The 12,454-nt window shown below is 37.1% G+C and overlaps 1 protein-coding gene across 1 annotated transcript; it reads left to right on the top strand.

Moving 5' to 3' along the window:
* Positions 1–1,378: 1,378 nt before the first annotated feature.
* Positions 1,379–12,214, top strand: PLRG1 (pleiotropic regulator 1; the record flags this gene model as incomplete). The annotated part of the gene is made up of 14 exons (XM_009074359.1): positions 1,379–1,485; positions 1,709–1,851; positions 2,876–2,929; positions 4,218–4,311; positions 4,575–4,665; positions 4,860–4,961; positions 6,914–7,006; positions 7,349–7,498; positions 7,613–7,714; positions 8,197–8,299; positions 8,883–8,991; positions 9,937–10,076; positions 10,920–11,113; positions 11,829–12,214. Coding segments are annotated over 14 exons (1,542 nt in total), but the record flags the coding sequence as incomplete, so codon positions are not given.
* Positions 12,215–12,454: the final 240 nt, after the last annotated feature.

Genomic DNA, 12,454 nt, shown 5'->3' with positions numbered 1-12,454 from the left:
GTCAGCCTGTCGGGAAGGCCGTGGCGGTTTTGTGAGGGCCGGGGGGTGCACCTGGGGGAAGGGCACTGGTTTCCCAGGCCGTGGGATCGGTACCGCGGGGCGAATGTCGTGCACTCGTACGAGCACGTAGTGCTGTCAGGGTTGTAGAAGGTGCCAAGTCTGCTGCCCCATGCGACACCATGAGCTGTCTTTTACAGAGAAGCATCTGTCAAAAAATACTTGCAGAGGCTTCATCTGTAATGGAGAGACTTTGTGTTACCTGCTGCTCGTTTGATAATGTCGATGGCTGCTGTTGTTGAATAGTAATTAGCTGCTGTAATGCTTATCTCTTTGTTCAGGTGTATGAAATTCCTAACCTAATTCCAGGCATTGGGGATTTTTTTCACTTAATACCTGGAGCTTGCAGGAGGTTCCTGTGCCAGAGCAAAAAGATTTGTGTAGGTATTACTGAGGTGGAAGTGCAACAGTCTCTGCAGAAAGGGTCAGTCAGTGCAGACAGTGTTCAGGGCAGGAAAACAGAACCTGCCCAGAGCTTAATAGGGAGAGCACCTGCAGAATGAATCTTGAGGGTTGCACAGCTGAGTGCAGGAGTTACTAATGTAGCTTCCACTGTGTTGCCAGTGTTTTCCTGACTTACGGAACCTACAGTGATGCAGTTTTGGCTTTGTACCACAGGAAGCAGGCTCAGATTTCTAATGATTTTTTTGGTCCATTGTGAAGAAAATGCTGATAACAAAACGAGTGGTGCTGTTAGTAAACAAATACTTTATGTAAGCTTTCTAATTCTGCTTGTTAGTTCTCCAATGGGAACTAAAGTATGTTTTGCTCAAAGAAAGCAATAAAAATTATAAAAGCAAAAGAAGTTTAGTCAGGTTTGACCCCAAGTTTTCTCTCAGTAGATTGTTTTGTGTTAACATGAGGTGGCATGGTGTACAGAAACTGATCATTGCCCTTGTCCTTTTTATGGTGGTAGTGAAATAAGATCTACATTTTTTTTATTATTTTCCAGAATGGGTTTCTGTTTTTACACACAGGCAATAAAATACTGGAAAGGATGAGAGGAAAAACCTTACGTACTCATGGATGTGTTGAGTAGATGCCAGGGCTGAAAGCTTGATCAGAGTTTTTGGCTTGCTCTTCAAAGTCTTGTCAGTTTTCATGAAATGGAATATTGTTTTGAACAAACACTGAAGTAAAACTATTATCAGATAGTATTTTTGTTTCCAAGGAGTTTGGTGTTTTCTGTGAACTAAACAGTTGCATGTTCTCTAACAATACTGAGATCTGAAATTGCTACTCAGTTCAGTTTGTGTTTCAGGTATCGATTTTTCATTTAAATACGTTCAAATGTATTTAAATGTTCTTTTCTTTATTTTAGGAAGTGCAAAAGCACTCTGTGCACACACTTGTGTTCAGGTCTTTGAAGAGGACCCATGATATGTTTGTAGCTGATAATGCCAAGCCTATCCCGTTAGATGAGGAAAGGTAAGTGCTGCAGCGCTCAATGAAGTTTTAAACTATGCTCATCATTGCTTCTTCTGAGTCAGAATTTCAGATGTTTCTGTACTCTTAACAGTATAATCTTGGCTGAAGGAAAATGTTAGAATTGTAAAGTAAGTTTTATAACATCTTCTCTAAAATATTTCAAAATTTACTAACAGTTCAGAAATTGGGTTTTAATCAGGATTATGTTTTACTTTTCCAACAGTCACAAAGTGAAAATGGCAGTGAAGCTGCGCACAGAGTACGGCTCAGTGTTACACATGCCAACTCTTAAAGAAAACTTGAGAGAGAAAGGAGGCCCAAACACTGGGGATCCATATGGCCACAAACAATATTCTGGAAATCAAGGTTAGTTTCCTCTTAGTGGTATATTTGTCCTTTCTTGTGTAACAATCTCGCTGATGAAGAATGCTGTGCAGTGTTAATCCATGGGAGGTAAATACCGAAATCAAAATAGGCTTTTTTTGATCGTTTGATATTTTTCTTGCTAGGATCCACAGGAGGTAAGTGATTCAGAAGGAGGAGGAGGTCTGTTTTAACAAAGGAGTGCTTTAACATTTTTTTATAGTGATTCATTAGTTAAAGGCGTAATTTTTATGATAACATTAGATTTTTAGGTGTTAAAGAGTAGCAATATATTTATTCATTTTTGCAAGATCATGATGACCAAGGAGGTGCTCTTTTGTTTTCTGTGGCTTTTCTTATTTCATAGAATATTTACAGTATATTTAGTTGTGCAGCTTTTAAACCATAAAACTCTTTATTTCAAATCTGCAGGGTTTTTTCGGTCTTACGTTTTATAACGTTTACACATTTATAAATTGTGTAATATATTAGATAGATCCCTTATGGAAATCATATGGATCCCAAATACTGCCTCATTTTAGTTGAGATAGTAAATATTTATTTGAGATTTTTCCCAAGATACTTTATTTGGAAGTGTTTTGAAAGTGAAATATGTTGAGAGATAATCAAGCAACTTTTAAGCGGAAATGAACCTTTTTCAATGGACCTCACAGATAGTCAGGTCTGACTGACTAGTTTGTCAGACAGCTGTGCTATTGCTGTACTTGAATCCTTTTCTGTGATACCTGCTTCAGAAGGCAGTATGAAGATTTTCCTCTTGAGTCTTTCTTGATAAAAGGTAGCCTCACCATTTAATTTTTTTTTTACAATTGAGTTTTAGAAAACAGAGATAACCAGAACAAATGAAATTAATGAAAATGAGAAATGCCTAAGCACATTAGAAGTGGTTGCTGGTTTCTTCTGCTATATATGACCTACTCTGTTTGCTTCTGTTTGCTGTCTGAGTGCATCATTTGCAGTGCAGTATAAAATGTAATTATTAATACAACATTTTGTCACTCTTTAGGACAAGAACTTGAGTATATGATAACTGGTACACACCCATACCCACCTGGGCCTGGTGAGTAAAATTTTGCAAGTGTTTGCAAGGATTTTTTGGCTTCCTGTGCAAACAAGACATCCTCCATCCTAGCAGGAACAAGCTTCCTCTTGATGTGAATCCATACTTAATAGTACTGGGAAATACCATTCGATTCTTTCATAGTATTGATTCAGAGAGTTTTGTGGCTGATAACTGTTCTGGGATAGAAGATAGGAGGAGCATTTAGGTGTACAGATGCAGCTCAGTAAGCCTCAGTGGATGTGAGCTTGCTGTGAGCCAGTCATTCACTTCCTTGAGATTTTGCATTCCTAGTACCATCACAGACATGTTCTAGAAATCTCCTGGGCCGAGACACACAGATCCCTGGTGCCTCCACTGTTGTGCGAGAGTTGCTCCTAAAATTTTCTTGTGAACAAGGAAAAGGTGGTTCCCACCAAAAGGAAGTTGACTGACAAGAGGGAATGTATCCTGCTTTTCATCACCAGAGCAAAAAGATGTAGGTTTCACCACCTTGCTCTGAAGAAGAGACACTGGAGTCTAATAATTTCAGTGTCATTTGCTTTTGTCTATGCTTGGAAGGGTTATGTTTCTGTGTTGTTACATTGGTCATTGCTAATTGTCACTTACTGATCGATCCTGCTCTGTCCTTGTGGCAGTTTAGTTTTAGCTGTTGATCTTCTATTGTGCTTAAGTTTATTACAAGTATAGTGGAAAATACATGTCTTGATTTGTAAGTTAACAAATGGGAATGTTCAGTGGACCCTCAACCATTAACGTCATCTGCTGTTCTTGAGATGAGGTAATCATAAGGTGTAGTCTGAAATTCTCACTTAGGTAGTATTAAACCTTTTGTAGTTCTGGCTCCACTGTGTGATGCCAACTACCACATAGGCATGGCATCGTAGACGGTACTAAGGGGCCTAAGTTAGCAAGTGCTTCTCAAAATCATGTTTATTTCTGTGATGTTTGGATTTCCGTAGCAGTTGAAGCTGGCTAAAGAGATACATGCTGTTCCTAGTTAGAGTTTTGTTTCCAATGACAGAGACATACTGTTTTCTACTCTAGAAATTGTGTACCTAGATATGCAGTAGAATCAAGATGGAAAGGATTTGGGCCAAAACAAAAATCTCAGTAGATTTGACTTGAATATGAAAATGTCACTGTAGGATGAGATTTAATAGTACAGGCATGTGTCAGGCCCTTGTTCACAGGTATATCTGTATATATATGTTTGTATAATACAGTTTTTTTGGAGTTTCTGTTTAATGGAGTTGTCTTTGGTTTTGACATGCTATTTTTTCTAAAGGTGTGGCTTTGACAGCAGATACTAAGGTCCAGAGGATGCCTAGTGAATCTGCATCACAGTCCTTAGCCGTAGCACTTCCTGCTTCTCAGTCAAGGTACTGCTGTGTTATCTGATTAACTGTTGTTATCTATGGGAATTTCAAGGCAAACCACAGAAGTTGGGATAAGACCTACTTTGAGTAACTTGAATATTCTAATTTTAACACATTTAAAGAAGCTGCTTTTAGTGCGGTCAAGTATCATTTTTCTGTATAGTTTTGGATTTATATTTCATGAGGGTCAATGGGTTGAAGTGGGGACAAGGGAAATTCTGTCTAGTTAGAAGAGAAAAATGTTGAACCATTTTCATTCATCCTAGGTTGGATGCAAACCGGACAGCTGCAGGTGTGGGTGACATTTACAGGCACGCTGGAATGTCTGAGCGTTCGCAGCCTGCTGGGATGTCTGTGGTGAGTCTGTTGTGTCTACTCTGAAAAGTTTGTGGTGTTGATCAGATTGCTTTTGGACCCATTTGTGTGTTGTGTGGAGATCTCTTGACTGACTAGATTTAATCAGTGCTGAGAAGTCAGAGCAAGAAGGCTTTAGGTTTTGGGCATAGAGATAAGCTACAGAACATAAGAGTAAACTTCCTTTTAACTTACAGGCTATGGTGGAAGCTGGTGGAAACAAAAATTCTGCATTAATGCCAAAGAAGGCTCCAACCATGCCCAAGCCCCAGTGGCATCCACCTTGGAAACTCTACAGAGTAAGTTACAAATGTCTGACATAAACGTGTATAAAACGAAACAAATATTTTATGTTCTGCAAGGACCTCAAAGCATAATTTTTCTTCTCATTCACAAAAATAAATCAAATGAAAAGTGTTCACAACTAAGTTGTATACACCTACTCTGTCCTTAAATAGTAAAGGTTAAATTACAAACTTTTAAACTCTTTTTGTAGCTGTATTGTGATAAATTTGTTAGAAACTTTGTTTTTTCTTTTCCAATCAGATTCCTTGGTAGAGGAAGTCAAAGACAAAATTGAAACTAGTAATATGCTCAGGAAATAGTCTACCAATGTTAGCATAATGAAATTGTCTACAAAAGCACTCACTGTCTGAGTTACCCAGACTTATTCTACTTGCTGTGAAAATTAGGGAAGAAAAGCTGAGTACTTTACTCATAAATTATCTTTGCACTTTAGATTGCTTGACTTTTAGTCTGATTTTTGAATTAGTCTCATTTGCCTTTTCATTTCCTTAGGGAGTAGTAATAGCCACTCCCCCAAAATCTCATGTCATCTTTGAACATTTTGATGATGAATATGGCAGAGTAGCTGTCTGAGAAAGGGTGAATGTTACTTTGGGAATGCTGTGCTTTCCTAGTACTTAAAAATCGCATGCTCTGCTATCAGAATTGTATTGTTTTAGCACTGTTCAGCTAAATTATAGCACCATGTGTAGGCGTTTACATTTTCAGAAGTGGCCTGAATGCTGTATTAGTCAGAAATCTGAAAGCTAATCATAAAAAGTATTTTTTTGAAAAACACTTGAGCTCAAAGGAGTAGACAGATTTTCCAAATACAGCAGTATTGGAAAGTGTTTTCTATAAAAATAAAGCCATGAGAGATTTAAGGTAAACAAATGAAAAACTGAAAAATGTCTACATGTTAAGAGCACTTTCTTTTCAGAGAAATCCTGTGAATACAGTTCAAGTCACTGTACATGCACATAAATATTCTACATATAAATGGTTTTAGTGAAGTTTTGTTGTCAAAATCCTTGCTTAACAGAACAAAAGCCTGTGCAGACAACTCAGAAATAGAAGCATAGCTGGAGCAGCAAATGTGGGTTTCATCTGTCTGTGCTTAAGATCTACATTTTAACTGGTTTTCCTAAGCTTGGTTTGATGTTGTTCGTGAAAGATGGGGCCTTAAAATAGGTCAGATGAATTATTTCTTAGATTTCTCCCCAGAAATGCCCATTTCTATTCCTATACTAGGAAGAAATCTTGACAGCTCTCAAATGCTCGTGGCTGTGGTCTCATCTGGTCAGAAGAATCCACTTCAGCTTTCCAAAGTATTTCTGCCAAAGAAGCTTTGTTGCATTTTAAGTCTTTGGAAATGAGCTGTATGACAGTACATGGAATATGACATCCAATGAAACCAGTTATGGATTTTGATTTTAGCTGTTTGACTTTGGAGAAATTAGAGAAACAGGCTGCTGAAAGCAAGGCATGTACTGTTAGAGCTTTTCTTGTGAGATCAGTCTCCATTATGTTGTTACCAGAAAGTTTCTGACACACTTGTACTACCCCATATTTGGGGAACAGGAGGTGATGGTGTGCTTCAAGAGGCTATTATATAGCAATATCATTTAATAGCTAAGATTTTTAGAATTTTTCTTTGTGTAAGCACTATACAGCAGCATAAGGAACCTGTGCTCAAGTACAGTCTTTTCTCTGCAAAGCCTCAAGTGTTGAGCCACAGTGTTACACTCTCAAAGGATGTGGGAGAAAGTTGCTTATAGGAACAAGGTCTTTGCAATAATTCAAGTTCTTCAAGTCTGGTGTATGATACGTAAATTTCCAGTACTCTTCATTTAACTAAAGTAGAAATTCAGCTCTCTTCAGATCTTCAGTGCTGGAGAGTGAAAATGACATCAAGCGATGTATATGTAGTATTTCTGATTTAGAAAACGTTTTGCTGTTTCTGAAGGTTATCAGCGGTCACCTTGGCTGGGTGAGATGTATTGCAGTAGAACCAGGAAATCAGTGGTTTGTTACTGGCTCTGCTGACAGAACCATAAAGGTAAGAGGTTGGAAGAAATGACTGACAAAGTTTGTACAGGGTGGGTTTTTTGTTCTCTTGTTATGTAAAAGTATCCCTTAGAAACAATTTTTGGCTACTGTTTGCAGAATAATGAACTGCAGAACATTTTCCTCTTTGAATACCTTGTCCTAAAGGATTTGTGGAGTAGTACTACTTTTCTTGAGATTTCATTTAGTACGTGGTAGTATCTGGAGAGCAAATGTTTGTGTTACTGTATTTTTAACTTGCAGTGCAGCAGGATCAGTTACATCCAGGCTGTTTACCCAGCCTATCACTGTGTAGCTTTTGCCTGTCTATCTCAAAATACCTATTTTGATGCAGATTTGGGACCTTGCTAGTGGCAAATTGAAATTGTCTTTGACGGGACACATCAGTACTGTGCGAGGGGTGATAGTAAGTGCAAGAAGTCCATACCTCTTTTCTTGTGGAGAAGACAAACAAGTGAAATGCTGGGATCTTGAATACAATAAGGTAAGCTGTAGTTTCTTTAATTGAATTGATTGGTGGTGGCAAATAGAAAAGTCAAAGCATTTGGAATATTCTTTCAGTTATCCGTTAGTGTATGTGTGTGTTTTATTCATCTAGGTTATCAGACATTACCATGGTCATCTAAGTGCTGTCTATGGTTTAGACTTGCATCCAACAATAGATGTACTGGTAACATGTAGCAGAGATTCAACAGCACGAGTAAGTATGGCATTGCTGTGTTTTGATATGTGTGTTTCAATATATTTCGTTTGTAAAATTGAGCACTTAGCAAAAGTTAACATCAATCTAGATGAAAATGCTAAATGATTTATGTTAGCTTTGTGTTACGTTGTTGATAAAACTGAAGCCCAAATACATCAAAATGCAATGTCACTTCAGGATAATGTTTTATTTCTCTCTTTAGTAGGTAGACTACATAGTATATATAGGGCTACTTAGTATTTAGAAGATGGTATTTGTTTAGGGTGACAGATTTTCCATATGCCTAGAAATTCACTGGCAGGGTTCCTGCTCCCCTCAGAATTTGCCAGCTGAGGCAGTTGTGCAATGAAAAATACAACCTAAATACCATTGTTAAACCTTGTAGATTATGGCAAAGAATTCATGTAGTCAATGACAGTGCTTAAAATACATACATTCACCTGTTTCTGACCTCTGACTGACTTACTGTGAATTCCTAGATTTGGGATGTAAGAACGAAAGCCAGTGTGCACACACTATCAGGACACACAAATGCAGTAGCAACAGTGAAGTGCCAAGCTGCAGAACCACAGATTATTACAGGTATAGTGGGCATGGTTTCAGCAGTAACATGATTGCAAAAGCTAATAAGGAATGTATTCATTCAGTAATTGTGTGAGGTTCATCACATTATCTGTGTGAATTTACTAAATGTCTTACTAGTTTTCTGTTGAAAATGGGCCATGCAGTGGTTATTACATACTGTTAATGGAATAGTTAAGCAAATATAGCTATGGATTGTTTGAATGTTTTCCTGCACTTTCTTTTTTTCTGGTGCTTACATTTTCTGTTGTAATATGTATTGAGACTTGCATTTTCTGTGATATTTCACAGTTCTCCCCAATTCAGTTAAGAAATGTCCAGTACTATGGTTAAATACAGAGTTCATATTCTTTCCCATTATGTCAAAATCTAACTTTGCAGTGTAACTTCTGAGTTCTTCTTGAATTTTAAACTGAGTAAAAAGGCTCTTGCAACCCAGCATCTTTTTTTGTCTGAGGTGATGTTAGCACAGTATTTTTGTCTCTTTCCATCTAAAGTTTTGGCTGCCTTGTCAAAGTAATGATGATGAGAGAATCAGTGTGATGATTTCTACTATTTATTTTTCATTTTCTTTTCACTGTAGGCAGTCACGATACTACCATACGGCTCTGGGATTTAGTGGCAGGAAAGACTCGTGTTACTTTAACAAATCACAAGAAATCTGTAAGAGCAGTAGTGCTACATCCAAGACAGTAAGTTTTCCTCATTCTTTTACCCTTTCATGGTTCAAAGCTTTGGAAGGTGACAGAGTGATGATTTAGAATGGTAGGGTAGAATATCATGAGAAACTAATGCATTTAGAAAGATGTAAAAATGTGCATATCAGCTCCCAAATACAAAGCATCTTACTAACTGGTTGTGCTTCTGGTTTCAGATTCATCAATGGCACCTTTTTCAAAATAAGCTTGAAGTATTCTTGTCAAACAGTAGCAACTGTCAGCCTATATTTCAGTATTTCTATATTTTTTTAATATTCTGGTATCTTTTTATAACACTTGTTTTTTAAATTGTAGTATCTAGTCAATAAAAATTGTAAAATTGTAGTATCTATTAAATAAAAGCAAATTGGTTAGACATTGTGGCAATTGAAAGTATTCCTACCAGGCTTTTGTATGTGCTACACAAACAACCTTGTAACTGCTTGCAGATGTTAAAATGAAGGAATTTATTTATTTAGGTACCTCAGTGAAAGAAATTATGTTCCTTAGTTACTTTTTTGCAGTGCTTTATCCTTGGTTGTGTAGTTTTGAAAGACTAGCCATTTTAGACATATAGACATGCATTTTGCTTGGGGTTTGTTGCCTTTTTTTTCCCCCTGTTACTTTGCTGATGGTGTCCTTATACCTTAAAATTTGCCAGAATAACAACTGATGAGAACTTAATGTGCATTTTAAGTGCTTGCTTGCATATTAAATCCTATGCAGTGTAGGATGTTATAAAGTTTAGTTAGTCTATAAAACAGAAAGAAAACAGTGGAAATGGGTAATTCATGACTTTATAAAATTGCTTAATATCAGAAAAGCAGTTTTAGTATTAAATTATTTTGCAACTAGCATTTGGCAGTAGTTTTAATGAAGGACATTTACTCTCCTTACATTTAATTTAAACTGTAATATACTGTGTTTATTTTCTTTCAGTTACACATTTGCATCTGGTTCTCCAGATAATATTAAGCAGTGGAAATTCCCAGATGGAAACTTCATTCAGAACCTCTCTGGTCACAATGCTATTATCAACACACTGGCTGTAAATTCTGATGGTGTTCTGGTCTCAGGAGGTAAAAATCAATACGCATTCACATTTCCCCTCTCCATTCCCCCATGTACATGTGGCTGGAGGTCCTTAGAGGTGCTGAGTGAACTCTGCTTTATCTGGGCCTATAAGCCTGCTACAGCATACAAATTCCGGCCATAGTGAGGAGGGCCACTCTCATCTTGGATGTTACTGAGCTGCATGCACATAAAAGTATCTCAAGGGCTTTTAATGTACCACAGGGAAGAGGTTTCCTCTTCTCAGTTGACTGCTGCCACAAGGCTCCAGAGTTCATCCTCTGTGATCTGATCAGTAATGCCTCCTCAGGAGTTAGTTACCTGTTGATGCAGTGAGAATGTCTTGAGAACATCCTCAGACACAGATTGCTCTGCGTGACCTGTAGCTGATGCCAGCAGCAGTTATACTGGCAGTGGTATCAGCTGTATGTGGAATAGAACATTAGACCTATTTCACATTGCATAACAGTCCTTAAAGTCTGTAATCTCTTTGGCAGGATGATGCCTCTGTTCAGCTTTAGTGGAGCTACTGAGCAGGGAGCTTGATATTCAGCATGCCAGTCCTTACTGTGCTTCTAAAGCAGCTTGCTGCAATTGCCTTGTGATGTAGTGTATCATCTCTTTGGGTTATCTGTTGGACGAGGCTCTGAGGAAGCTTCCATCAGCCTTTCTTAACTAAGAAAGGAAACAGTAGAAAATAGGAAACCTTGTAGGATGTACTGAGCTATTCCACATGAATGCTATGTGATATATTCCTGATGTATTTATTAGTTGTTCATGATACTGTTTTTAGAAAACAGATAGGAATTAACTGGTCAAAATACTAAGGTTTGTTTGTTTGTTTGTTTTAGCTGATAATGGTACAATGCATCTTTGGGACTGGAGAACTGGATACAATTTCCAGAGAGTACATGCAGCTGTACAGCCAGGCTCTTTGGACAGTGAATCAGGAATATTTGCTTGTGTTTTTGACCAGTCAGAAAGCAGATTGCTAACTGCTGAAGCTGATAAAACCATAAAAGTATACAAAGAAGATGATACCGCGGTATGTCAAAGTGTCTTTTTAAAGCATTTTCATGACATCAAAAATATTGAAACAAATGTAACTCATGTCAGTAAGGGACATGTACAGATTTATTGTACTTCTGTATATGATCTAGACTAGTTAGTGGCCTTGACGATTTTTAGATTCAGAGTAAATAGCTTATTTTCAAGTTTATTCTCAAATCCAAATCCATTTACCAATGAAGAAGACAATAGATGATTGTATGCTTTATCCGTGTATGTCCTCAATATAAAGAATATAAGGATTTTTATTAAACCTTGAAATTTTTGCATTGAATTAGACTTGGAGCAGCTCCTACCTATAAAGGAATGTTTTATTTTGCAGTTGGACAAACTGTAGGCTCTGTGGCACCTGCCAATACTGTTTTAGATATCTCTGGAAGGACTGTCACTGGAATTGCTGTTCATGTAATTTGATAACTATAATGTTGTTTTAGAAATGCCATTGGCAACCCAGTTTTTATCCTTATTGGAAAAAAAAAAGAGAAAAGAACAGAACATGTTTGTCTTGCCATGTACTTCCAACACATTTCAATTAATTTGGGCAAATTAATTACATAGTAGATTAGGTATTTATAATGCTACGTATGAAGTAGAGCATATATACTTTTTGAGTAATATTTTAAACTAAACCCTAATTACAGGTGAGTTTCATGTTTAAAATAATCCTTACGAGAATATTTTTTTCCCTTTAGACTGAAGAAACTCACCCTGTCAGCTGGAAACCAGAAATTATCAAGAGAAAGCGATTTTAGTGCGACAACGTACTTCTGCTGTAATTTTGTTTTGGCTTTCCTGAGAGCATTCAGTCACATTTTGTTCTGCCTAGAACAGCAGAGCAAGAATTCAGCTAAGTTGTTTCTGTTTCAACATGTTTTATAATAAATTTTATTTCTCTTTCCTTTTGTCTGTTTTTGATGTGATCCCAGCAAACTAGTTGCAGCTGTTAAATTTCTTTTTGTGGAGCATGTATAGTTCATGAAAGGAATAGATGTGCAGGTGGTTATTTTTGTAGACTTACACTCAATGGATGCATATGAAAATATTTTGGTGAGCCAGGTTTTCTGAAAGACCCTTGCTTGACCTCAAAAGTTAATTACAAATGTATACATAGAAGCCATCTTCTGGCAGCTTTTTGAGGACACTTGTAGATTTTTAGACCAGTATTGTTTACTGTACATATGCTAAGTATATACTAAATTAGAGTAACAGAGTAATCCAGAAATAAGCAGAGCAAGACAATAATAAAGTAGTTTGCTTTATAAACACAGCCACTGAGCATTGCCTGTTATTAATGAAATGAATCTTTGATTCTTTCCCT

The sequence above is a fragment of the Acanthisitta chloris genome, unplaced genomic scaffold (genome assembly GCF_000695815.1).
Source record: "Acanthisitta chloris isolate BGI_N310 unplaced genomic scaffold, ASM69581v1 scaffold8745, whole genome shotgun sequence".
Lineage (NCBI taxonomy): Eukaryota > Metazoa > Chordata > Aves > Passeriformes > Acanthisittidae > Acanthisitta > Acanthisitta chloris.
The sequence above is the reverse complement of the archived record's forward strand: the minus strand, read 5'-3'. Positions and strand labels throughout refer to the sequence as shown.